The 27,563-nt window shown below is 32.5% G+C and overlaps 1 protein-coding gene and 1 long non-coding RNA gene across 2 annotated transcripts; both read left to right on the top strand.

The window, feature by feature from the left end:
* Positions 1-227: 227 nt before the first annotated feature.
* LOC127702989 (forkhead box C1-B-like) lies at positions 228-2,648 on the top strand. The gene has a single exon (XM_052207354.1). It carries the CDS (start codon positions 949-951, stop codon positions 2,335-2,337), a length of 1,389 nt encoding a protein of 462 aa, XP_052063314.1. The 5' UTR covers positions 228-948; the 3' UTR covers positions 2,338-2,648.
* Positions 2,649-8,753: 6,105 nt separating this feature from the next.
* Positions 8,754-10,422, top strand: LOC127702992 (uncharacterized). The gene is made up of 2 exons (XR_007982625.1): positions 8,754-9,211; positions 10,032-10,422. It is a non-coding gene; the product is annotated as an uncharacterized LOC127702992 (long non-coding RNA).
* The last annotated feature ends 17,141 nt before the right edge of the window (positions 10,423-27,563 follow it).

Raw genomic sequence — 27,563 nt, 5'->3', positions numbered from 1 at the left:
TTGCTGTGGGAATAATTAACAACATTATTGTCATAATTTGTCTGAAATTTGAGTAACTGCGTGGAAAATAGCCAACGGTATGAATACCCAAGTTCCCTCTTCTTACTTTAAGTAATATTTTCGACAGTATTTTTCATAAGCATTTTTTTCGTTGTATGTTTTCCTGAGTTTATTTTTTACCTTTGATAAATTATTTCAGATTATTTGACAATGGTCGACTTTTAATTTGTATATCCAATATCATTTTAACAAAAATAACCTGAAACCTTTATTCAAATAAGCGAGTACTTCAAAGAAGTTGATTTTTACAAGTTTTATCGTACATTCTTCCTTTTTTTCCTGTCGTACGAATTTTCAGCTGCAACCTTTGCATAATTCAGTCTAACGAAAAAGGTATCGTTTTAACACTTAATTTTTAATAAAAATTGAAACTTCTTTTATTTTATTCTATAAGCGCATGGAGAGATTTAGATTAAAGGTGAATTGTTATTTTTCGCTTGTCAGCTTAGGTTAAAGAAATCTATCTTTCATTCACATCCACTTATTAGAAAATTAATTTTGTATTCATTAAATGTATACCATCATTGAAAAATTCGTTGGAAATTGTCAATTATTTTGTAAACTTTTCATCTGTCTGTTTAACCAATGTGTGTGGCCATTTTCATAATTGATAAACAAGAACAGCGGTCTGATTGGACTCGTTGATTGGATGGGCGGAGCTTATATCCTTATTTGGAAAGGCATCATGAAATGGTTTGAGATGTTGATTATAAGGGTAAAAGGATCAAATCTATCTTTGCTTATAATAACAGTCACTCGATCACAAAGTATAGAATAAGTGTAAAACAGACATTTCAATATAAACATTTTATAAGTGATTGTAAAAAACGACAAGAATTCTGATCGTTCTTGAGAAAAACACGAAACATTTGCCGTTTGAGTTCGTAAATGGTGAATATGCAGCCTGGAACCCTACAAAGATTCCATCACAGCCCTGGTGTTTCTAGTTTGCCGAATGGACCAAGTCTAACAAGTATGATGCCAGCTCTGTTTGGAGACCAGAATTACTACAGGCATGGAGGGTACATACCTATGAACGTGAACAGCATGGCGGCAATGTATGGTGACCAGTATTCAGCGATGGGTAGACCGTCTCCATACTCCCCCTACGGACATCACCAAAGTGCTAAGGACATGGTTAAGCCACCGTACAGTTATATTGCGCTGATAGCAATGGCTATTCAGAGTACTCCGGACAAGAAAGTAACATTAAATGGAATTTATCAATTTATTATGGATCGTTTTCCTTTCTACCGTGAAAACAAACAAGGATGGCAAAACAGTATCCGTCATAATCTTTCGCTAAATGAATGTTTTTTAAAAGTTCCCCGAGACGATAAAAAACCTGGTAAAGGAAGTTACTGGTCTTTGGACCCGGACAGTTACAATATGTTTGACAATGGTAGTTATTTACGCAGGAGAAGGCGATTCAAAAAGAAGAAGGATGCCGAACGACCTTCAGATGGTGACAAAACGGATATTAATTTGAAACACGGCGACAGCAGCGACAATGAAAGTGCAAGAAACGGTGAGTGCGGAAATTCTGAGTATTCTGACAATTCGTGTAGTCCTCATAAGTATGACATTTGTAGAAAATCTCCTCCTTTAGAAACTAGTGTCTCAACAAAGTTGGAGCCCGTTGAACTTCAAAATTCGAACAACCTACAAGATTCGCAGCTAGAATCAAGACCGAGCCCAAATACCCTACCAATTCCAGCTGATCCTTTGGAACCAAGCCAACCTTCTAGTTTTACAGTGGAGAACTTAGTGCAAAATTCCGTAAATTGTGATATGAGTGGATGTAACTTTTTATCTGGACGACAAAGTATCAATCCGCCAATTCCTTACTCAAGACCTACTGATATTTACCGGAACATTGGATCGTGTGGTCAGACATCACCTCAAGGACCAGGGTACCCATATCCGACCTCTTCTATCATTCAACATAACAATTCTCTATCTGGTGTCAATAACGAGGACAATATTGACCCGCCGTCACCAGCTCACGCGCACGCGACACTATCGTCTGCTAACAGTGTCAACTCAAGCATGTTCCAAACGTATGGGAGACCCAATGGATGGTATGTTTCAAGTGCAGCTGACTTTTCACATCATGGTGCCGATTTTCCTGGAGGAACTTTTGGAAGTGTTCGGGACGTTTTTGAAAGTCAAAGACTTTTAGGGCAAGGGAGTCAAACAACTCCTCAATCCAGCTGCCAACTTGCCGCATTTAGGAACCCATACAAATCGTATGCATGCGAATACAGCAAATTTTAATGACTTGTCTAGATTCATTTACCGTATGTATAATTTTGTTCTTTGTTCTGGAAATGTACTTGACTGTGAGGTTATTCTCACAAAGTTTTCATAAGTGCAGTGCTTGTTTAACATTTACAATGACCTGTATTTCTCTCGTGCTGAAAGATGTTTGTCAACAGGTTTCTGTCGATTGTGTAATTTGCGAACATTCCAATTAATTTTATATTCAGGCAGATAACAGAAAGACAATTTAAAATTTAATATGTCAGTTTTGAGGTATGTAGGAATCCACGCATATTTGTGTAAAATTAAAATGATATTCAACCAAAGTTTTCATGTATTTCCTTGCTCAATTTGTTTTTGTGCAAAAACATCAATTTTAAATTTACGTTTGTATTCATATCAATAACTGTTCTTTTTTCAGTTATACGAAGTTGTTGCAACAGAGAAGAAATTTGAAATTATTTGTAAATAAAAAAATTCAATCGAAAATATATTCAAGAAAATACTATATTTTCGTGATCTGAATTTGTTAAAGATGTTTGACATCAAATCAACTAAGGAAAAAATATTTTAATTGTCATTTTCATTTACAATCGAATTTCTCTACACGTGTAATTATTAAGACGGAAAAACAATGTTTACTAAAATATTTAAAGCCATATTTAAGTTTATTAATATTCTTCATACAGATTAAGTTTGATTTGATGTGGTAATCATAATAACAAATTCAAATTATTTATAGTAAATTATAATTACAACTAAATATTTAAATGTCATTGAAATTTAATTTCAGAGAAAACAAATTAAAATCAAATATTGATTTAAGAACACGATACAATCTGTAGCTAAAAGCAAAACATTTTTACATCGCTCTTTTAATTTCATTGGATAGCTTTTCTCCAACAACTGGACTCGGAAGAATTTATACTCAAATATAAACCAATATTATTACAAATAACACGAAATTCACGCTTCTTGGGGAAGACGTACGTGTAAAATAGGTTTTGAAATGTCGTAGGTCAAATGTTTTGAAGAACTACTCGATTGGAGTTCATTTCATATTCCGAAACGAAATAAGTATTATATAAACTTAGCTTCAGTATATTATAAAAATCACATATTCATTTCTTTTGAAAAAAAAACAATAATGAATTTAATCTTTTTTTTCCCATTAACAACAGTTTTGAGTTCCAATTTTTATGGAAACTTTGATCTATTTTTTTCCCCGTTATTTTTTGAAGTCGATTTGATGGCCATTTTACACTTGACAGGAAATGTTGTGTAAACTGATCGGACAAACTATTATTACATCAAATAAGATTATACTTTTTGTTGACAAAACTTTAAATTGGACCGTCAGTAGAAAATTGTTAAGTTACAAAGTTACATTTAGTTTATTTTTCCTTCGTTAAAACAGATGGTTTCACAAAGTTTTCTGTAACATGTAAAATTGATTTTTTTTTTACTTTCTGTGTTCAGATTTGTCTTTACACCCACAAGTTATTATTAAAAAAAAATATTTGCTTCTTATGTATTGCATTTAGTTTTGCAAGGCATTTTATTGGTACAAATTATATTTATTTCTCAATTTTAGTGCAAAAAGGTACATATCTGATTTGCTTTCAAAATACTTTAACTTGATTTTTAATCAAATATTTTCTTAGTAATGTGCTTTCAGATAATTTCCAGTTCAAAATACAAATTAATCAATTAAAGCAGATCGGATTATTTATACAAAATAAAGAATTCGTTAAGTTAAGATATATTTGTATTCTGGTTAATTGAATTGAATTAAAGAATTGAATGGTTTTTCAAATTTGTTAAATTTAATAATTTTCTCACTTTAACTATTCAATCTGAAGAATTTTGATAATAAATAAATAAACAAAATTAAGATAAATAAACAAATAAGTAAATAATAAGAAAGAACAATTATTAATTGTAGTGCATTCGTCATTAGAAAAAATAACAGCAATTTTACAACTTTGGAAAACAATTATTGATAAAATGTATTTGGTTGAAATTTTCTTTGATTTTTTTTTAAATTTATAATTACCTTATTTTTAATGGATTATTTTATTTTTAATCGAAAAATTTCAAAGACGTGTATTGGCTAAGCTGTGCAAGAAAAAGTACCCGATGTAATGATAATTTTATACTCGCGATATTTAAAACTTTAAGACTGGTCCATGCTACTCAGTGGTTTATACTATACTCGTACATGATTCATAATTTTTCGACCGTAAAATGATAGGAAATTATATAATGCTAACGCGGACAGTAAGTTCAATCATTTAAATAAATAGATAGAGCGTTAATGTAGACTGCACATAGAAAAATATTCAGGTAAAATAGCAGGAGAAATGATTTTATTAACAAAAAGGTATTCTCATGAACAAAAGTTGATCTGTGATATATATGTTGTGTACAAGATGTAAGTTTGTACAAATTATAATTTGTACAGGGTTTTTGTACAAGTTATAAGTTTTTTGACACATACCTTCTTGCACCAGGTGATAAAAGTTTATCTTCTAAAATGTATCAGTTTAATGTCTTAAATTCAAATTTATATACTTCAACCTAACATTTACTGCTATTCTCTTTGTCCTCAAACTGGAAATGAGGATACCTGAATGGTCTATATTCTAATTTTATTTTTCTCCTTATACCAAAATCATATCCATAAAAAGTCTTTTTGTGTTCTTATAATGTTTTTGTATCAATGCTCAGTATTAGATTGTATCATGTAGTTGTGGAAATATGACAGAAATATGCGAAACAAAAGACTGTGTGCTTGCATCATCCATTTGTGTTAAGCGGTTCATAAAACACTGATAACTTGTACAAAAAATCTGTACAAATTATAATTTGTACAACATTACAACTTGTACACAACATATATACTATACGCCAATAAGACTACAATCCACTAAATATGTAAATTCAGAAATTATTGTGTGCATTTTTTTTTTGCGGTTTTTGAAGAATGGACAAAAATGCGAGAATAATTATTGTTATTTCAAGCAAATCTGCAGACAGATATGTGTATCAGATATAAGAATGGGAGTTGTTATTTTGCAATAATTTACAGACCAATGTCGAGAGCAACATATAGTCTTCAACAATGGACTGATGTCTGTACATATATGTCAAACTCGTCCTGCTAGACGTTGTGAATACATAAAAAGTAAAATCACAAAAATACTGAACTCCGAGGAAAATTCAAAAAGGAAAGTCCCCGATCAAATGGCAAAATCAAAATCAAGTTCAAACACATCAAACGAATGGATAACAACTGTCATATTCCTGACTTGGTACAGGCATTTTCTTATGTAGAAAATGGTGGATTAAACCTGGTTTTAAAGCTAGCTAAACCTCTCACTTGTATGACAGTCGCATCAAATTCCATTATATTGACAACGATGTGTGAACAAAACAAACAGACACAATGGGTAAAAATGTCACAAACAGGGGTACAACAGCAACACAAACCCCACCTAAAACTGGGGGTGATCTCATGTGCTCCGGAAGGGTAAGCAGATCCTGCTCCTCATGTGGCACCCGTCGTGTTGCAGAAAACAAATTATCAAAGAACTGCCATTACCATCAAATTCTCAAAAGAACAAAAAATCATTAAGATATGACACAAAACAACCCCTTCTTGGAACAGGCACATGCATTTGTAGTTTGATCCCCTCAATCCTCCTCTATTGTTGGTTTGCTTTTTGTGATTTTGTTTTTAAGAATATGTAGCTGTGTTTCGAATTTCTCAATACACGCAGTTATAATTTAGTTATTTTTTCCTATATCTATTTTTTAATGTAAAATTGAGAATGGAAATTGGGAATATGTCAAAGAGACAACAACGCGACCAAAGAGCAGACAACAGCATAATGCCACCAATGGGTCTTCAACGCAGCGAGCGAGAAAATCCGGCACCCGGAGGTGGTCCTCAGCTGGCCCCTAAATAAAATTGTGTACTAGCTCAGTGAAAATGGACGTCACACTAAACTCCAAAACATAAATAAACTAAAATAATAAAACATACAAGACTAACAAAGGCCAGATGCATATTTAATTGCATACCAGAGGTAATAACAGGATGAGGGTGAATGGTTAAGTACCCTGTAATTTGATTCCTATCCTACGCCAGGGTTAATGACATATTCTGATGTACTTTGTCTGGTGTTGGTCAGGTCATCGCTGATCTTCTTGATGTCTTGACAATTTTAGTGATGAGCATGTCGTACGATATGGGCGCTTTCTGGTCATTTCAGACTAGTTCTAGTCGAGTAGCAATTATCGCCATTTTTTTTATCCAAGAAAGGTTTGTCATAATTTAGAATTAAACTTGGAAATGATAGATAATAAGTAAATCCCAAATCTGACCATGAAAGTAAAGTAATGCATCACAAACAAATAAAGTATTCAAGTGCAATAATATCTCCCCGGCGATAACTATGCTCTCTGGCTTTTAAATATTCATTTTCTTGAAGTCGTGTTGCTATTTCATTGACGTAAATATCTCGTTTCGATGGTTGACGAGGCTTTCCATACAAAATCAGTCACCATAGACCTATTAACGGATTCATTGAAAAGAGAATGGGACTTGAAAAACAAAAGTCCCATATATATAGGAGGATACTTTCGATACATTACCAGTATTACATTTTATCATAATTATTTTTTTAGTTCTTTTCCGATGGTCTGAAATTATAGGAAAGTTACATTCTTCCGATTTTCTGTCGGTTTTATTTTTGCATCATGGTATTTACCGTGGTAAGGTGTTTCATAAAACAAACTAGTTTTGTTCATCTTGGATTGTAATTTGGAAAATTTAAGTTTTAAAGAATATTCTTTTATTTTGGTACTGTTCTGAAAGTCTGTATAAGCATCAATATATAAAAATAAGAAGATGTAGCTAGATTGCCGATTAGAAAACTCAAAATAGACTAAAATGACGTAGAAGTTAGGAACTAAATCACCGACGTTATTCAACAATGAACAAAGCTCATACCGCATAACAAGTTATAAATGGACCAGAAATTACAAATGTAAAACAGTGCAAACGAGAAAACTAACGGTCTGGTTAATGTTAACAAAACAAAGAACAAAAATGATATACAGCGACACAGGACTACTACCCCTGAATTCCTGACGTGGGAAGGAATGCACATACAGAATGTGCCGTGGTTAAGTACCTTTTTTAGATTCATAAATGCTCTGTAACCGAGAAATACGGATGTTTATGTTGTCCGACACTCTATACATTGTAGTATCCATCATAGAAATCTATAAAAATGAGGACCAAAGTACACAGGTCACCGTACGGCCTGCAACAATGAGCAAAATCCATACTGTATACACGTATATAGTTAGCTGTAAAGGTTCCAAGGATGACAAACTGGTAAACACTTAAAGAGAGAAAGAAAACGGCATAATTTATACTAAAACAGTTTTGGCAAACAGCAACCAACGACATCCAATTGATTACAGGCTCCTGGCTTGGGACAGGTACATAAAGAATTTTTAATAAAATTATTGCACTTCAACCTCTATTTTAACCTGCATGGGGCAGTGTTGTAGAAACACATTATAAGAACAAACTGTAAAAATCAGTTTGCGTCGACTCGACACATTAGTCTTATAAATAAACCATGTTTCCCAAACTCGAGTATTAAAACAAAAACCTTCAATGGATTTATTGTAAAGCTTTCATAAGCAGATTCAGAGAAGCACGTCCTTGTGCGAATCGAAAGGTCCAGGGACTATGAATGATTGACAGATCTTTTTAATAAGGTCTCTTAATGAATATTCAAACAAATCACGTGTTAAATCCTTCGATGTTAAATGAAAAAGAAAGATCTGATTAGAAAGATACAACTCTTTAAAAAAAGCCCTAGCGGAAGGGCTAAGTTAGTTCTCAAGGAACCATTTTTAAATACAAATCCATTTAAAGCCCTTATATATACAATGTGAATCATTTTTTATTCTGCTCAGTGAAGAGCATTTTCAACTTAGAATACTATTGTATCAGTTGCCAGTTGTTTTTAATTAATCATTATAAGGTATTTCTTTTTTAGGTGATACTGTAGAATTGCTATCGTTAATGATATTCAATGTAAAATATGACCGCTGCTGTTTGAATATGGACAGCATTCACCATCAGAGAAGTTACCCGAAAGTTTTCTTACCAAAATATTATAAAAACCCTTATTTGAAATTGTTTTTAGCATCAACATTGCAAAATTCGGGATTTTAATCCATAATAGAAAAACAAAGCTAGGATATGGGGTATCCATCCATGATATAAAAAACCAGTACATGCACAGCAAAAAACACACAAAAAGCAAAGGAACAGCGCTTTAATTGCTGTTCTTGATCTCAAAGTCACAGTAAGGCCTTCTACACGGAGCAAAAAAAATAAAAAAAAACCTCTCGCCTCACTTCAAGTTTTATGACGACCCCTAGCACCGGTTTACGTCTGGTTTATTAAAAATGTACAATAAAACATCAAACCGATCAAGCTGGCTACAAAGAACAACTTATAGAATCTTTGTCAAAAAGTCACTAGAAGTTTATTTGACTTTCGAACCATACTTTTTTCTTCCAAATAAGAAATCAGAAAATCATAGACCACCAATAGGACGAAATTTTTATATGGCCAACTTTGCAGTGTTGGCATCAAGTTCCTCACCTTAAATTATAACGAATCATAAAGTTATATAATTTTAGACGTTAAGTGATCCGATGTTCTGAAACTGATGGCAAACATTTAGAATAATATATAGATGTAGAGATAGAAATTATGGGGAAGTGTTGATGTACAAACGATAGAACAACACATGGAAAACACATAATACGGCAGAAATAAATTACCACAGAACAGGTTGGTTTACAAGGATTTATATGACAGACAAAATTGTTTTATAGGTGAAAACAAACACACAAATACACATTATTTGGTATAATCACCATAGAAAATTGATTGATTTATAAACCAATAGAAAAAATAAATTTATGGGTTTTTTTTAAATCTTAGAGTATCATGAAAAACGAAAAAAATGCATTGTGTTATGTTCGCAGTTAAGATAAAATATACTCCCCCCTCAATATTTTTTGCCCCACCTACGATAGTAGTAGGGGCATTATGTTTTTGTGGTCTGTGCGTCCGTTCGTTCGTCCGTCCGTCCGTCTGTCCGTCCCACTTCAGGTTAAAGTTTTTGGTCAAGGTAGTTTTTGATGAAGTTGAAGTCCGATCAACTTGACATTTAGTACACATGTTCCATATGATATGATCTTTCTAATTGTAATACCAAATTAGAGTTTTGACGCCAATTTCACGGTCCACTGAACATAGAAAATGATAGTGCGAGTGGGGCATCCGTGTACTATGGACACATTCTAGTTCATGTATGTTTTTAAGAATAAAGAATACGAATATTTATTTATATTTATATTAAGGGCCCTTGATGGGCAGCAAGATATCATCCACATGCATGATAAATTTACAGTTACTGTACGATTAATGCTCTGATAAGCCATCAACTCAATTGGGGTATAACTGCATTAATTTGAATAAAGATAAAAGTCCTCAGAACAAGAAAAATAGTACCTGTAGAACTTGTGACCATCCTGTGTATAATAAGAGGGCTATATATATCACCGAAGTCTTTGTTCAGTCTATTAGCTTCATTTTATGCATCTAGCAGGTCGTTACAGATGTGATGCATACTCACTATGGGGATATCAGCCGTCAAAGGATTAGCAAATTGTGGAAACGAGAGTAACAGATCAGTGAGAGCTTCTGACAAATTTACTTTTCGCTTTACACGTAATTATAACTGACTGACTGATTCGGTTCTAATTAATTTAAGAAAACTGGCTTGGTGTAAAGACTTCAAAGGGGAAACAATGTACACATATGTATGGGTTGAACGTTAAAGTTTCTAAACATTTCCACCTCGATGAAATTTTGGGTAATTTAGAAGTAACGCTCGTATACGAACAGATAAACAGGTTAACTTCTTGAAGAACAAAACATGATTAGTCCAGATTGTATTGTATGTAACTGTAGCTCTCAATAAATATTATTTTAGATATTGTTTTACTTGTAACTGTCATATTGTTACAATGTTACTTAATTCTACTTTAATGTATAGCCGTATTTGACGATTTTTAATACCGTCATTATTGGTGTATTAAAGTTCTTTTATTGTCATTTCTTCATGAAGAAAAAAAAAGGATGGTCGAATACTTAACATACTGGTTATACTCTTAACACGTTTACCTAACGGGATTGCCGAAGTTTCTATATATAGTGTTTTATGCCTTTCAGTAACTTTTAGATGATTAACACTGTTTCATTGACTCAATATACCAAAGGGACGACCAAAAATATTACTCGAAAAAAACCCAGACAGTAACATCTCCAAAAAGAATCTATCGAAAAGACAAACACTATATATATAGTCTACGAAACACTATACTTAGAAAACTAAATATAGAGCAATACGTACCCAACAAAAAAACGAGTTGACCAAATGTTCTTTGGAAGGGTATGCATATCCTGCACAACTAGTATCATCCGTCGTGTGAGATAGAGTCTTCCATGTGATATCAAACCGTACACAAGTCTATTTTGAAGACCGAATTACTTTCATTGTGTTATTGTGTTGTTTGGTGTACTTGTCGTTTGTTGGTGTATATCATTTTTGTTTTCATTAATTATTTTTAGATAAATCATGCCGTTAGATTTCTCGTTTGAAATTGTTTTGATTTGTCATTTTGGGGTCTTTTATAGCTGTATATGCGGTATGTGTTTTGCTCATTGTTGAAGGCCGTACGGTGACCTATAGTTGCTAAACTTTTACATCATTTGGTCACTGGTGGAGAGTTGTCTCATTGGCAGGTATACCACATCATCTTATTTTTATATTTACAGTCTCATCATCTCTGCAGTTTTTAAAAAAATATATATATTATAGATAATGAAAATAAAAATGCAGCTCTTAGAAAAGAAACAACAGACATAATATACTGTCGTTTAGATGGTGTTACAGAAGTCTGAGAAACTATCATAAAATAGACACACAATAGGACATTCTTTTAAATACAAGAGTATGTAGACTATGAATTTTCATGGAGTATTGCATAAGTAGAAAATCTTAAAGTTGATGGACAATTACACTTGTGTTTTTGAAGATAAATCAGCACAACATTAAATGATTGATCGCCATTTCCAGTCCATTTCCAAACATTTCTGCCATTCAGTGCCATTTTCTCTGCTATATTCATTAAAGTTGTTAAAAATTACAGCAACCATATAAACACGTGTTGACCCTGAATTCTTTCTTTGCAAAATGCTTTTTTTTCATCCAGACTGAGAACGCCCCCTAGTGAGACAATTTCTTTTATTCTCTAGATTCGCAATGACGGCTGTGGAAATCTAAGGTTAATTTTTAATCATTTCAAATCTCAGAAATCTCAATTCTGACAGGTTTAACAAAATAGCAGAGAATGTGAAACGTCTGGGAGGGTAAAACACAAAGCTCCGCTGTTTTTTCACGTGACATTAGCAACTCTACATGGATCTGTTGCGTGTCAAGAATCTGACTGACGAAAATAACAAGTGTTTTGTATCACCTATTAAAACTCACAAACGAACAAATGGCAAAAACTAGAAATATTCATATTTCACCAATTAATAAATGTATTGTTTGCAAGTAAGTACACATTTGTTATGTTATCATTAGTCCTATAGTCATCTGCCTGTCGGTAGGAAAATGCTCTTTAGGCTTGATATTTCCATTTGATTCTCAATATAAAAATAAGAACTCTCCACCAGAGACCAAATGATGTAAAGGTCTGAATTCATATGCCTCAACACCTGCATCTCTTATCAATTCACCTTATCGCGTTTTATTCCATTCCGGATAAGTTCTGAAATTACATAACTCTTTCAAACCAGTTGAAGTTATCTGGGGCCCTGTTTAAACAAAGTACTGTGCATAAAATGTTTCAAAGAGTTATGTTTAAACCATTGTAAACGCAGGACTTCGGGAAAGTCCGGAGAGCCGACAACCTTGCTTCGGAAGTTGCATTTTATGATGACCTTTGTTTTACGATAATTGACCCTAACAGGAAGTTGTCTAAATGACTGTTTCTTTCCGGAATGGACTAAATAGCGATAAGGTGTATTGATCCGAGTAAAGGACGATTAGACTCCAAATTATTTAACTTGTGTGAGAATTTCAATTTCTTAATAGTGATTTCATTTTCTGAGAAACAATTCTTCTATAAGCCTCAATATATTTCAGTTTTGAAGAACTTGTGTCGAATACGACAACTTTTTTGACATATTAGGTAAATTCTGATTCAGCAAATGATATTGATGATTTTTGTGCTTCTCAAATCGCTTTCCTCAGGTACGACCATTGACCAACAGCCATACGCATACATTTATGATTTATATAGTACAGAACCAGCATTGTTGTTATAGACTAATGTATTCGATTGCCCCATTTGTATTTTCTCTCATTTCATGACTAAATTACATGTACTCGTGATATCACTGCTAAGTTTTGTTAAATATCGTAGCTATAAGAGAAAAGGTAAAGATGTTCGTTTGCCCCTTGGTATTTTCAGAATCTAATCTCACTCTTTTTAATGACTACATTATAAGAACTAATGACATCACTTATGAGTATACTGTTGGATATCGTAACTATCAGAGGAAGTGTATTATGTGAAGTAAAAGTCATTACACGATAGATAGACTTTGACATATCAGGAAGAAGTTTGCTTCAAAGACCTATACAAATTGATTTGGGAGTGTTTTACGTAGCAACAGATGAAAATAAAATAATCCCCCCCTAGAATATCAAATGGTCGTCGCCTAAGATAACCGGGTACTGCTGAGGATTCCAATACTGCTGAAAATTGAGGCTCATTTTGGTTTTGACTACACAAGTTTGATGATGACAGATATATTATTATGTCCAGCAATATACAAACTAATATTAATTCCCACAAGTAAATAATACATCAATAAGTTCACAATGTTCTGTCGACGTAACCTCTTAAATGAATCAACAAGAAGTTGTGGTATGATTGCCAATGAGACAACTATCTACCAGTGACCAAACGACATATGCCTCACCTTAGCACAATTAATAAAATAACTCTGACTGAAAAGGCTAGTAACTTGCCGTCAGAAAATCTATAAACAAATGGTGATTTTATCAAACGTACACCAAAATTAAAGTAACATCAATTCATTGCATGCATATAGTGCTTTAGTAAAATTAGTTGAAAACCAATCATAAGGTATCAGTGAACGCTTTTAAAATGTCTGTATCCAAGAAGAATTGATGTACGTGTTCTTAATTTTATTGAATGTCAACAATCACAAAGTATTGTTGTGCAGCTTTAAAATGTCATCGATAACAAAGTTTTTGTACACTTTTAAAATGTCATCGATAACAAAGTATTGGTGTACACTTTAAAATGGTATCGATCACAAAGTATTGGTTTACATTTCTAAAGTGTCAACGATCACAAAGTTTGATTTTGGTGTACACTTTTAAAATGTCAACAATCACAAAGTATTGGTGAATACTTTTAAAATGCCAACAATAACAAAGTATTGGTGTACGCTTTAAATTGACAACAATTGTAAAATAATGTTTAAAGAATCTGAAGTAACGAATTTCACCATCATGTTATATATATTTATATTAATTCTAGACGATCTGGTGCATATTAAATGTGCTGGATGGTCTTTTTTTATAGACTTCTATATTTATATTAAATACATTTTAAAATTATTTGGAAATATTTTCCCAACATTTGTGTGACAGATATGACTGTATGTATGCAGGTGACGTTGACAAGAGTTTCCTGTGAACGATTTATGATTTATCTTAGATATCTTTTGTTTATGTCATAAACAATGTTATAATGATATATTTATATATCGAATGAGCAAAGGTCGAATGGTTTATTTTTTATTGCATTCATTAAATGACAAGTATAATTAGTACAACTTTACCAATTAGATTATTCAACACATTTCTGGAGATACATTGTACTCCCAATTTGAACTGGACATCAATATTCTTAAATCTGTAATTACAGGATTTGAAAAGATTTGACCAGAAATATCCCTACAACATGTCACTTTTATTACAGATTCATTACAGAAACTCTTTGACAGGTAGCGAGTATCCTCCAAACATAAGATTTTCAGGTTACATGCCGTGTAAATCGTCCTGATCTATTTCAAACATTTAGCCTTTGGAAAAGTGTACGTCGCATGAAATCAACAATCCTTGGACAGTTATAACTATCAACACGAAGACAAAATTTGTTGACAAAATTATTAGTTTTCAAGAATATATTTAGCAGGCCTGGTTCAAGTAGTCAAGGACTAACACCAAATAAAAAGTTGTGCATAACACGGAAAAGGTAATTTTTTGTCTGGAAATTGAAAAAAAACTTTTGTATATCTAATAACTCGACATTCTATAAACAGTAAGTAAAATAAAAATGAAAGAACATATCAATGATTAATCATGTCAAGACGAATAAGAATATACCAATACATGAGACTCAACAATGTGAAATCTATATCCAGTGCTAAAATCACATGTTACTGTAATTCTGTAAGTCCAAAGTCAAGAAATACAAGCAAGTTATAATAAACTCATCATAAAAACCAGGCTTAAAATTTTGTACGCCAGATGCGCGTTTCGTCCACAAAAGACTCATCAGTGACGCTCGAATCACAAAGTTAAAAAGGCAAAAGGTATAAAACCACTAATTCATATCCCCATTGCTTTCTATGTTAAATTCTGCAATTTCAAGCATTAATGGCTAATTTGTCTTAAGTTCAAATAAAGTAGCAGTTATTTCATGTCAAAACTATACCTTATCCTGACTTGTGCTGAAAAATTCAACATACCTTTAATTGCATTTTAGAGCGTACTGGTTCCCGGAAGTTTGATAGTACAAAAACAGGTACTTCTGATCTGAACAACAGGGCAAATGTGCCCTCCTATTAAAATTGTATATACTTCTTTATTATTCAAAAGAAACTTTCAACACGGGTTCTACAGTAATCCCAAGTCCCCAAGCTTTCATTTGATACCAAAACTACCCAAATATTCCACCTATTGACAAAGATACAGCTATGCGTAGGAACTATTTTGTTTAAAATATGTACTACTTTCTTGTATGTTCTTTCCGACCGGGCCTTAATTAGTGGTTCTATACCTATAACAGCACCTAACTTGTTATATTGACTTCTGCTTGACTTAATTTCTTTCTATGATCTATTTCTAGCATAGAAAAACACATAAAGCTTTAGTCAAAACACAATATCACTGAATTCAAGCTCAAATTGGACTGGTAGTAATATATGCGTTATACAAAGAAAACTCCATATGGATACTAATAGTGACAGATATGACACTTTTTCAATGTTTACCAGTTCTTATTTGTTGATATCTACTCAAATAGCAGTGTCCTTACATATCTGTCTTATTTTTATCAAAGATTCTTCCTTGAATATAAATACAGTGGTCCAAACATAAAAAAATAATAGATAATTAATTTTGACCCCCCTTTTTTCTACATGTTGAAAAAGGAGAGTGATTTGGTAAAAACCATACTTTTATGTATAAACATGGATCAACAAGAGCAATTTATGTATCTCCCAGTTAGACAACTTGCTAAACTGGTTATAAAATGCATTTCAAGTGAGATTTGGGAAATCCTATATAAGTATACATCAATTTCATTTGAAATAAATGATTCACTAAGAAACCCAATAAAACATGAACACTCACTAGATAATTTGACCAAAAGCAATATTTATACTATTAACTAGTCATAATGTACATGTTTCATTGGTTTCAGTCTTAGGTAATGCAAAAATTCAAACAGCAGGTAAAATCTTAACTGCGTGCATGCTAAATGATCAAAAAAGGCTGATATACCTTATTGTAGCAATTTGAGGGTTGTAATTTGACACCAACATAATTGTTACATAAAAAAAAATAATGTAACATGATTACTGACAACAAATGTGACTAATTTTCATTGTAAAGGGTGTCATTTCTAAAAATAGAATTTCACATGCCTTTCAGTAATAGGTATAAAACCACTAATTCATATCCCCATTGCTTTCTATGTTAAATTCTGCAATTTCAAGCATTAATGGCTAATTTGTCTTAAGTTCAAATAAAGTAGCAGTTATTTCATGTCAAAACTATACCTTATCCTGACTTGTGCTGAAAAATTCAACATACCTTTAATTGCATTTTAGAGCGTACTGGTTCCCGGAAGTTTGATAGTACAAAAACAGGTACTTCTGATCTGAACAACAGGGCAAATGTGCCCTCCTATTAAAATTGTATATACTTCTTTATTATTCAAAAGAAACTTTCAACACGGGTTCTACAGTAATCCCAAGTCCCCAAGCTTTCATTTGATACCAAAACTACCCAAATATTCCACCTATTGACAAAGATACAGCTATGCGTAGGAACTATTTTGTTTAAAATATGTACTACTTTCTTGTATGTTCTTTCCGACCGGGCCTTAATTAGTGGTTCTATACCAAAACAGAGCGAAGTGGTAAAATGATGTTGTTTAGCCTGCAGGTAAAATTTTATAAACCGAGTCTATATTTCCTATCAGATCTCATTCAAACCAAAGCCTTATTATACCAACTACTATTAACACAATTTGTGCATCAGCTAATGCTTTTTCCTGTCCTATTTGGTGAGATGTTTTTGTTTCAGTCCACACTACTGAGCCACCTTCAATGGTTGGCTTGGTGTAGAGACAACCATATAGTATCGGGACATTGAAATGACCATTTAAGCCAAGTTTTATCCCATCAACTGTGTTCTTTCCAAAAAACCGGTTACAGACTGACAAAGGACAGATAGTGATAGGAAACAATAGGAATAGATAAGCTGAACTGTATTTGGCAAAATCTTTCGGAATATTGGGTCCTCAACGAATATAGTTCCTTTTAATTAGAGTGTATTTTTTCTTAATTTTTTTTCTTTCCCTTCCTCACTCATTTCTTAGATTTTTTTGGATGGAAATGAAAGAAGAGAGGTGAAATAAACTTTTGGATGTTGTATTTCAACTGATTTTGATATGGAAAGAGTAATTAGGCCAGGTGCAAAAAGGTGATATTTACAGTTTTCGGAACATCTCTTGACTTGTCCATAGGGGTATGGATGTGTATTGGCTAAATTTGTAAGATGCTGGGGAGCGATATTTCTGAATGTTTGATATTTGTTTGGACTAGTACTGTACTTTACACACACAAAATATTTGACAAAAAGAACCGGAGCATTTTTTTTAATGAAACAAAACGTTATAAAGAACTAATAGAGAATTTAATTGTGGTCTGTGGCCTCATCCTCGTAATTTATTTGACCTTTTAATTAACATTTATTATTCGATCGTCACTGATGAGTCTTTGGTAGACGAAACTCACGTCTGGCGTATACAAATTTAATCCTGGTATATATGATGAGTTTATCCATAGTGAATAAAGATGAAAAAGATGACCATATTTCATAACAGGTTAAAAGAAAAAAAAAACACACAAAAAATGCTTAAAATCATATCTAACATACCGGATATGGGGCTGGATTAATACTAAATTATGACTGTATTACTTCATTTAGGGAAAAATTCAGAACAGAAAGAAATCCGATCTTTTTCTTAAAAGAATCAATGGAAAAATCGTGTTGCGTGGAAATGAATTATGTCAAACTGTCATTCACTTATAATGATTTTTTACTTTATGCGCAATCTTGTGCAATACATTCGATTTTCTGTTACCTGTTATTCTACAATTTTAATGAAAGAAAAGAAAAAAGTCCATAGTATCAGATAAATCCTACTCAGGTTCGTTTCAAAACATAAGGAAATGTCTGTACCAAGACAGGAATATGACAGTTGTTTTCCATTCGTTTCATGTGTTTGAGGTTTTGATGTTGCCCTTTGACAAGGGACTTTCCGTTTTGAATATTCCTTGGAGTTCGATATTTTTGTTATTTTACTTTTTTTCTATATTCTTGGATAAACAAGTCTTTATGACACATTTAAGGTTGGGCAACTATGTTATATTAAAACCAATATATAGTAGAAAATCAGGTGCCTAATGTCTTATCAAGGTAATTTGATAGTTCCTAAGCCAAAATCTTTTGCTTATTCTGCATCAGTTTTATGGAACAGACTACCATATGAAATGCGTAAAGTGCAAAACACTTTTTGTTTTAAACAAATTATAAAACGATACTTGAGGCAGTCCCAATATGCAGTCTTGAAATGATTGCAACTATTACTTTTTAGAATGTATGATTTTGATTTGTATATAATATCTATTTGCTACATGTACTCTGTAACTGTTTTATATGTTTTAATGGTACATGTACACTGAACTACCATGACTATACCATTGTGAACTGACTATGTGTTAATATGTCATATGTTTGCTTTTTTTCTCTTATTATTTTTTTACTTGTATTGTTTATGAGGGCCTCAGGGAAGGTTAGTAATTGTAACTTACTGTGTTTACCCTCTTTAAATAAAGAATTTATTATTATTATTATTATTATTATTATTATCATTATCCGTTTCTATGCATATATATATATGTTGGCGTTTGCTTTTGTTGTAGTTCAGTGTTTCTGTTTTTCCGTTGTTTTCCTCTTATAGTTGATATGTTTCCCTCGGTTTTAGTTTGAGACCCGGATTTATTTTTCGCTTAATCGAATTATGACTATTGAACAGAAGTATACTAATGTTGCCATTATTTAGCCCTTAAGTGCATATCTACGGAAACACATTGTTGCAACTCTATTTAAAACATCAAAGAGTTAAGAATGTAAATAACGGTGTGGCACACAATATATACATAAGCAAATGTGGTATGAGTGTCAATGAGACAACTCTCCATCCAAGTCACAATGTATATAAACAGTTAAAAATTATAGGTCCAAAGGTTGTTTTCGAAACTAAAATATTCTCACATAAATTATCAACAAATTTACATATTTCAACTAATAAAACATGTTATTCAGCGCTACATATTTCTATTGATTGATTGTTGGTTGCTTTACGTCCAGTGGCAACTATTTCATGCCTGTTCAGGACGCCATTTCTATTGAAGACAATAATGCTAATGTGTCAAGTTTTTGAGAGAAAAAAAATGCACCGAAGGACGTACACAAACCAAAATGAGGTATTTTTCACGGAGTTTTGGTTTTGGTTATGATGTCCTTGTTTAATTTTTTTAATATAAATACGAAAATTTGCCAAAATCTTTATTATCGTATGCAGTAAAATTGGAATCGTTCATGTTAATTTAGCCATCTTTTGGCATTTGTATCTTGGTAGAAAATACATAAAAATATTACGAAAGATTAAAGAACACATGCAAATCTATAATACTGGGAATTTGATTAAAGATTGAGAAATTTTAACTTTGGCGCGACAAATATTTAGGGGAAATTGGTTCTACATCTTTAAAAAACCAACGCTCTTGATAAAAAGATGCTAGTACAATTTTTAAATCTATTCACATGAAAATGTTTGTTTTTTTCAGTGAGCACACACCGATCGAGCGTTAGAGGTTCACATAATGTTGAATGGTTTGTTTTTCGTATTGATTTGAATGTTTTTTTTTTTATCCACAATTAGTTGTATCAACTATTTCGTCAGGTAAAACATTAAGACGTTACTGTCATACCATTAGCGGTACCAGTTTTTTAACTGTACAAGATGCGTACTTCGACGTAAAATGTCTCTTCAGAGTTTGATCGAGGTAAAAATATTTGAAAATTAAAAACTGATTAAAAAAATGAAGAGCTTATACTCCTTACAACACAAAAAATATAAACAACGCCGAGCAATGCATCGAAGCTAAGCATGTAACTTTGGGTCAATTTTGATGTCGTCAATGATGATTTTGTTTTTCAATGAAAAACTACCACAAAACAGATGCAATTTTCTTTTCAGAACAAACTCGTATAAATAGAAATGTTCGTTGTTAAAAAGCGTATGTTTATCTAAATAAACGTATTTCTCAACAGAGTACACCATATTGGTTTTTGGTATGATTTACATTTATGACACCTTTACTTTGGCAAACATAATTTTCAAACCACTTGTGAGTATATTTTCTACAATTTAGATTTTCTGACAATTACATAGGTAAAATTGTTTTAATTCAACTTAGTGATTAAGGTGTTTCACACGGTTAGAAATATTCTTTGAATAACGAAGAAAAAATACAATCTTCTCCATTGGCTGTAAAACAGTATAACAAAAATACCTAAAAGAAACTCCAAGGCAAATTAAAATAAACTGTTATCACAGAGATATGTCTCGCCTTTTTGTAATTTTGATAATGCAAATGTTGAAATCAATATAGCAATACTTTAACATTTAAGTTATGCAAATATTCAAAGTCGATGAACCATGACTGAAGGTACATGGCTAAACAATATCCATGGAATGAGATGTGCCAAATTGAATGCTAATACAACTGCATACCAAATACCATTGACTTATAAGTCGTTCCCTTTAAACAAACCTAAACACAAACATTAACTTGTAAACTATGTAAACGTTTCAATATCAATGAACCATGATCAGGGGTGGGGCTATATATTCTTCATGGAAATGAAACTTGCAAATGCCAATACATTTGCATACTGAATATCATTGACTTAACATTAGTGGTTCATCTTAAACTGACCTAATCACAAACTAACACATGTAAACTAAGCAAAAGTTTCAAAGTCAATAAACCATGACTGAGGGATAAGGACCAAATATTCTCCATGGAAATGAGATGTGCTAATGCTTATACAACTGCATACCAATTATCATTTACCTACCACTAACAGTTCCCCTTAAACTGACCTAATCACAAACTAATACATGAAAACTAAGAAAAAGTTTCAAAGTCAATAGACCATGAATGAGGGGGCGGGGTCAAATAATCTCCATGGAAATGAGATGTGCCAATGCTTATACAACTGCATACCAAATATCATTGATCTACCACTAACAGTTCCCCATGAACTGACCTAATCACAAACTATAACATGTTAACTAAGCAAAGTTTCAAAGTCAATAGACCTTGACTGAGGGGGCGGAGCCAAATAATCTCCATGATAATGAGTATTGATATATGTGTAACATACTGAATATTGCGATCGGGAACCAGTCTAACGCCGCCGTCGCCGTCGCCGGAAACAGCATACCTATGTCTCGCTTTTTGAATCCGTCAAGGCGAGACGAAAAAGGGAAGTCCATACGTTATCAACAAACGGAATAAGTGGACAACAACTGTCATATTCTTGATTAAACATGGTTTTATAGCTAGCTAAACCTTCAACTTGTATGTTAGTTGTTTATAGTTCCGTTATATTGATAAAATTGGGTAAGCAACTCAAACAAACATAATAGGTTAAGGTGAATAAAAATTGGGGGATCCAACAGCCAAAACTGTGTAAACATACACCACAGACATGCAACACAATTGACTAATTATATTCAAACAAACATAAAATAGAAACAAAGTTTTTAAAGATACCGTATATAGTATACGCTTTCTACATAAAGTACAAGTTAAGTAAAATATAAATACAACGGTTAACGAAATAGAAAAAAAAACACTGTAAAAACTTCTTCTTGTGTCCGAATCGCGCCTAAGGACCCACCTGCACCAGGAACGTCCAAAGTCAAAAACCTGATACAGGGATACATAAATACCGAGTCACACTATCAAAAGAAACATAATAGCACGAACACAAATAAAGTAAAAACTGATTAAACCCCCAGTTTTTGGTGGGGTTCGTGTTGCTTAGTCTTTAGTTTTCTATGTTGTGTCATCTGTACTAATATTTGTCTGTTTGTCTTTTTGTTTTTTGCCATGGCGTTGTCAGTTTGTTTTCGATCTATGAGTTTGACTGTCCCTCTGGTATCTTTCGTCCGTAAAATACAAATATACACAACTTCAGCACCTAGAATCTATATTTCAAGACCAAATTGTATTAGTTGTGAAGTAGATACTGAATATTTATCTATTAAGTCTTGGTACTTTCCGGTGAACTTTATGAGAAAAAGGACGAGACGTTCTTTGACAAAATCCTGGCTCATTATTTTTTTTACAGCGATGACGTTTACAAAGTCTGAGTAGCAGTTGCAAGCTGAATATCGTATGAGTTGAGAAATGTTTACTCTATACACGGATGAAGTTCAACTTGGTTTATTGCTGCTAAGGTGAAGGAATTTTTTTAAATTGAAATCATCTCGTTTCTCAAAGATGCTGGTACTGCGATGACAGTTGTTGTCAAATTCGAGGTTTATGTCTACAAATGAGACAAGGGAAGCTGTATCTGTGGTTTCTTTAAATTTTCTTCTATTTTCGGGTTCATTTTTAACAAAATATACAGAATTATATCCCAATTATATTTGATTTATATATAAAAGCAAATAATAATGATATGGTTTGAATAGGTAAATTAAATTTTTTAAGTTGTGTCAGAAACCTATGCTGTGTCAAATATTTAATCACAATCCAAATTCAGAGCTGTATCAAGCTTGAATGTTGTGTCCATACTTGCCCCAACTGTTCAGGGTTCGACCTCTGTGGTCGTATCAAGCTGCGCGTAGCGGAGCATTTTATATTTATTTGGGAATCACTTAAGATTGAAGTTAACATTTAGATTTGATTAAACATGTACATAATATGAGGAAAAGTATTTATGATGTCAACATGAAACTGCATCAATAACTTCTTCATGAGAGAACATTAAAGCAGTCAAAGTATAATATGAAAATAAGAAGATCAGGTATGATTACAAATGAGACAACTCTCCACCAAATATCAAATTTAGCCTTATATTTGAAGGAGAATTGATCTTAAATGTACCTCCTGATGGAATCACCAATCCTAGTTTTAATGATACAACTGCTGATACCTATGCAGTGTCTGATGGACCTATTGCCATGCCTAGTTACGATGTTGAATTTCAAAGGGCCGTTGAAAGATCAGCTCAAGGAAGAGACGTGGAAACTATCAGGTTATTTAAGCCAGAGAATAGCAGCTTAGGATTCAGTGTGGTTGAAATGAAGAAGAAGGATAATGCTGAATCGGGAATATCTATACAGGATATACAGCCTGGCGGAACCGCTGCAAGGTAAGGGATTTATATAGAATATACAGCCTCGTAGAATTTGTTGCAAGGTAAGGGATTTGTATAGAATATACAGCCGCGTAGAATTTGTTGCAAGGTAAGGGATTTGTATTTAACCCATTTCTCTGACGTCAGTCTATTGTTCTGACTGTAGATTATTTTTCAAGAATCCACTGACATAGTATTAACTTAAGAGAACTTATATTATAACTTTAAACTTTTAACTTACGATCTTTTATCCTCTCAAAAACGAGTGGCATGTGTAGGATTCGAACCCGCGCGTATTTTCTTCGTAATCAATACAGTCTTCAGTCTATGCATGATACCACTAGACCACGATGGCTGACATCAATCATCATATAAATAGTACTCTTAAAGCGCTTACTTGTCAATACATGTCATTTAACTGTATTTCTGTCTCATTGATAATTCGCTTTTGTAATCTAATGAAATATATATATCTTGGTTTGTTCATGTTTATTGAATTTGTTTTATTTTGGGTGTTATTATTTTTTTTAAGAAATGGGTTAAAACTACTTCTTTGACAATAAAAACAGAAACAAAATCATCGCCATTATATGAAAATGAAATATATGATACTTCTACATCTTCTAGGATTAAAACAATATTTTGGTCCAGAAAAAAAAATTACAATGAAAAAAATTCATTCCGGGTACAAGGTTCGAACTTTGCACTGTTAATATCACCGTTATGACATTCGTTATCAACGACTAGACGATCACGGCTATGAACAGCTTGATGGTAAGTTTATGAAATCAACATAATTATTCATTGTACATCCGTAGCAAGAGCAATTCTGATGTGGATTCAGAATGCGTACCACAGATAAAACTATTTTACTGACCGGTGAACGATATATGCCAAATGTAATAACGCTAAAATAATCTTAACTTAAATGAAACGGAAACAGTTTAAACAAAATTTAAATATAATTGTAAGCACATAATTTTAATACTTTAAACAGCAATATGAATTATGAAATGGCAGATTTATTGCATATTCGCTAATGATATTTAATTGACTAAGAACGACATAAGGGTGTTACGATTTCATTATACCAAATCACGTTGCTAAATATTATATATATAAATTTTGAAGGTTCTAAATTTTGGTAATCAAACTTTTTTAACTTTTCAAAACAAGATGAATAAATTCTGTATATCAATATATGTCTTTTTGAATAAATTAAATATACCAAAATCTATTTAATTTAAATAATTTTTAATGATTAAAGATTAAATGAAATATGTATATACAAAAATAAAATCTGGTATTAAAAAGGGGAGCTAACACCACATTTAAGTTATATTAAACTTATGTTAACTTGTCAAATGTCTAAATATAGACGCGAACCGTGTGGATATATTCATTTCCAGCTATTATAGAATAAAAAAGACAAAATACCAAACTTTTTTTATGAAATATTGTTGATTCATTGTCAAAACGTAAAACAGACAGTCGTTTTACTAGAAATGGGTTAAGCTAGAGAATTGATAAGAAGTAGTGGATTCGGAAACGATAATCAACTTGCGACTAAAGTCGCTCGTTGATTATCGTTTACGAATCCACTACTTCTTATCAATTCTCTACTACAGAATATACAGCCTAGTAGAAATAGAAATATTCTTTGAATAACGAAGAAAAAATACAATCTTCTCCATTGGCTGTAAAACAGTATAACAAAAATACCTAAAAGAAACTCCAAGACAAATTAAAATAGGGGAAGTCCATACGTTATCAACAAACGGAACAAGTGGACAACAACTGTCATATTCTTGACTTGTCACAAGCATTTTCGAAGATAATGGTTGGTTAAACATGGTTTTATAGCTAGCTAAACCTTCAACTTGTATGATAGTTGTTTATAGTTCCGTTATATTGATAAAATTGGGTAAGCAACTCAAACAAACATAATAGGTTAAGGTGAATAAAAATTGGGGGATCCAACAGCCAAAACTGTGTACACATACACCACAGACATGCAACACAATTGACTGATTATATTCAAACAAACATAAAATAAAAACAAAGTTTTTAAAGATATCGCATATAGTATACGCTTTCTAGATAAAGTACAAATTAAGTAAAATATAAATACAACGGTTAACGAAATAGAAAAAAAAACACTATAAAAACCTCTTGCGTCCGAATCGCGCCTCAGGACCCACCTGCACCAGGAACGCCCAAAGTCAAAAACCTGATACAGGGATTACATAAATACCGAGTCACACAATCAAAAGAAACATAATGGCACGAACACAAATAAAGGGAAAACTGTAAAGTACATACAAATATACACAACTTCAGCACCTAAAAATTATAACTCAAGACCAAATTGTATTATTTATGAATAAGATACTGAATATTTATCTATTAGGTCTTGGTACATTTCGGTGAACTTCATGAGAAGAAGGCCGAAACGTTCTTTGACAAAACCCTGGCTCATTTAATTTTTACTCAGACACCGATGACGTTTTACAAAGTCTGAGTAGCAGTTGCAAGCTCTTGAATATCGTATGAGTTGAGAAATGTTTACTCTATACACGGGTGAAGTTGGTTTTATTGCTGCCAAGGTGAAGAAATTTTTAAAATTGAAATCGTCTCGTTTCTTATAGATTCTGGTACTGCGATGACAGCTGTTGTCAAACTCGAGGTTTATGTCTACAAATGAGACAAAGGAACCTGTATATGTGGTTTCTTTAATTTTTCTTTTATTTTCGGGCTCATTTTTTAACAAATTATGCAGAATTATATCAAAAGAAAAACAATAAATTTGTAGCGATTGGTACCATTTTTATAGAGGAAAGCATTGTGGATTATTTCTTACAGACGGGTTTTCAATTTTTCTAGTGGTATGGTGGTATAAAGGGTGGGAAAATCGAATTTATTTCAGAGATTGACCGAGATTGTAAAATTTTCAGAAGTCCTTCAGTATCCACATATGGTTAATGCCACTACACAAGTAAAATGTTAGAGAAAACAAGTTAAGCCAGATTACCGAAAAAGTTCACCACGAAAAAGCCATGAAACAATAGGTAAGTAAATTCATAGATGTTATATAGATTTGATTTCATACGTCCTTAATTTCAAATATATAGAAAACTGGATATACCAATATCATAAGAACAAGTATAAAACAGGGCCGGAAATCCCCCCCCCCCCTGGATCCTTCACTGTAAAAAACAAACAAGGAAGGATACAAAGGTGCAATAAAAACTATAAGTTGAAGAAAGACCCTCAACCCAATGTAGAAAAAAAAACGATGAAAGACAAACAATAGTAGCAAAACGCTACACGTAAAACCATCACGAATCCAACTAAAAGATAGCAGGGAGATAACTCGGATTCTCCAAAAGGTCACCAGTTCCTGCTTTGCTGGTGGCACCTGTAGATATTGATAAGAACGAGTCAAAATACTGTGACAATTCGAATTTAGTGATGTCAGTGGGAAAATACTCAACCAAATGCGGGTTTTAAAACAGGATATGAGGACATTACAGGAATGTGAGAAAAACAAGTTTTAATTTATCCAGCTTGTGCTCCATCAATCCTAAATAGATATTGTGATATTGAAATTTGCAGTAACAAAATTTAGAAATTGTTTGAAATTAAGGAATATATCTCCCTCATTTGAAGCTCTGATTCATTGTCCGGTTTTGACTGTACTTCTTGTCCTTTTTTTGTTTTATCAACTCTTCATTTTTTGAATAAGCTTTAGATTTTCAAATATTTTGTCCTCGAGCATCACTGAAGAGTCATTAACTGTCAAAATGTGCATCTGGTGCAGTAAAATTGGTACCGTTTATGTTATTCTAATGATCTACTAGAACAATATTTCATTTTAAATTTAGCTTTCTGAAATAAAAATATTGAGATACATTTAATACATTGGCTGTATAACAGTTGGTAAACAAGAATAAAGTTGTGTACTAAGAACATTAACTCTTGTTACTTGCGGGGAATTAAAAATACACTAAT

The sequence above is a fragment of the Mytilus californianus genome, unplaced genomic scaffold (genome assembly GCF_021869535.1).
Source record: "Mytilus californianus isolate M0D057914Y unplaced genomic scaffold, xbMytCali1.0.p SCAF_5, whole genome shotgun sequence".
NCBI lineage: Eukaryota > Metazoa > Mollusca > Bivalvia > Mytilida > Mytilidae > Mytilus > Mytilus californianus.
Note: the sequence above shows the minus strand (reverse complement) of the source record. Positions and strands in the feature narration are given on the sequence as shown.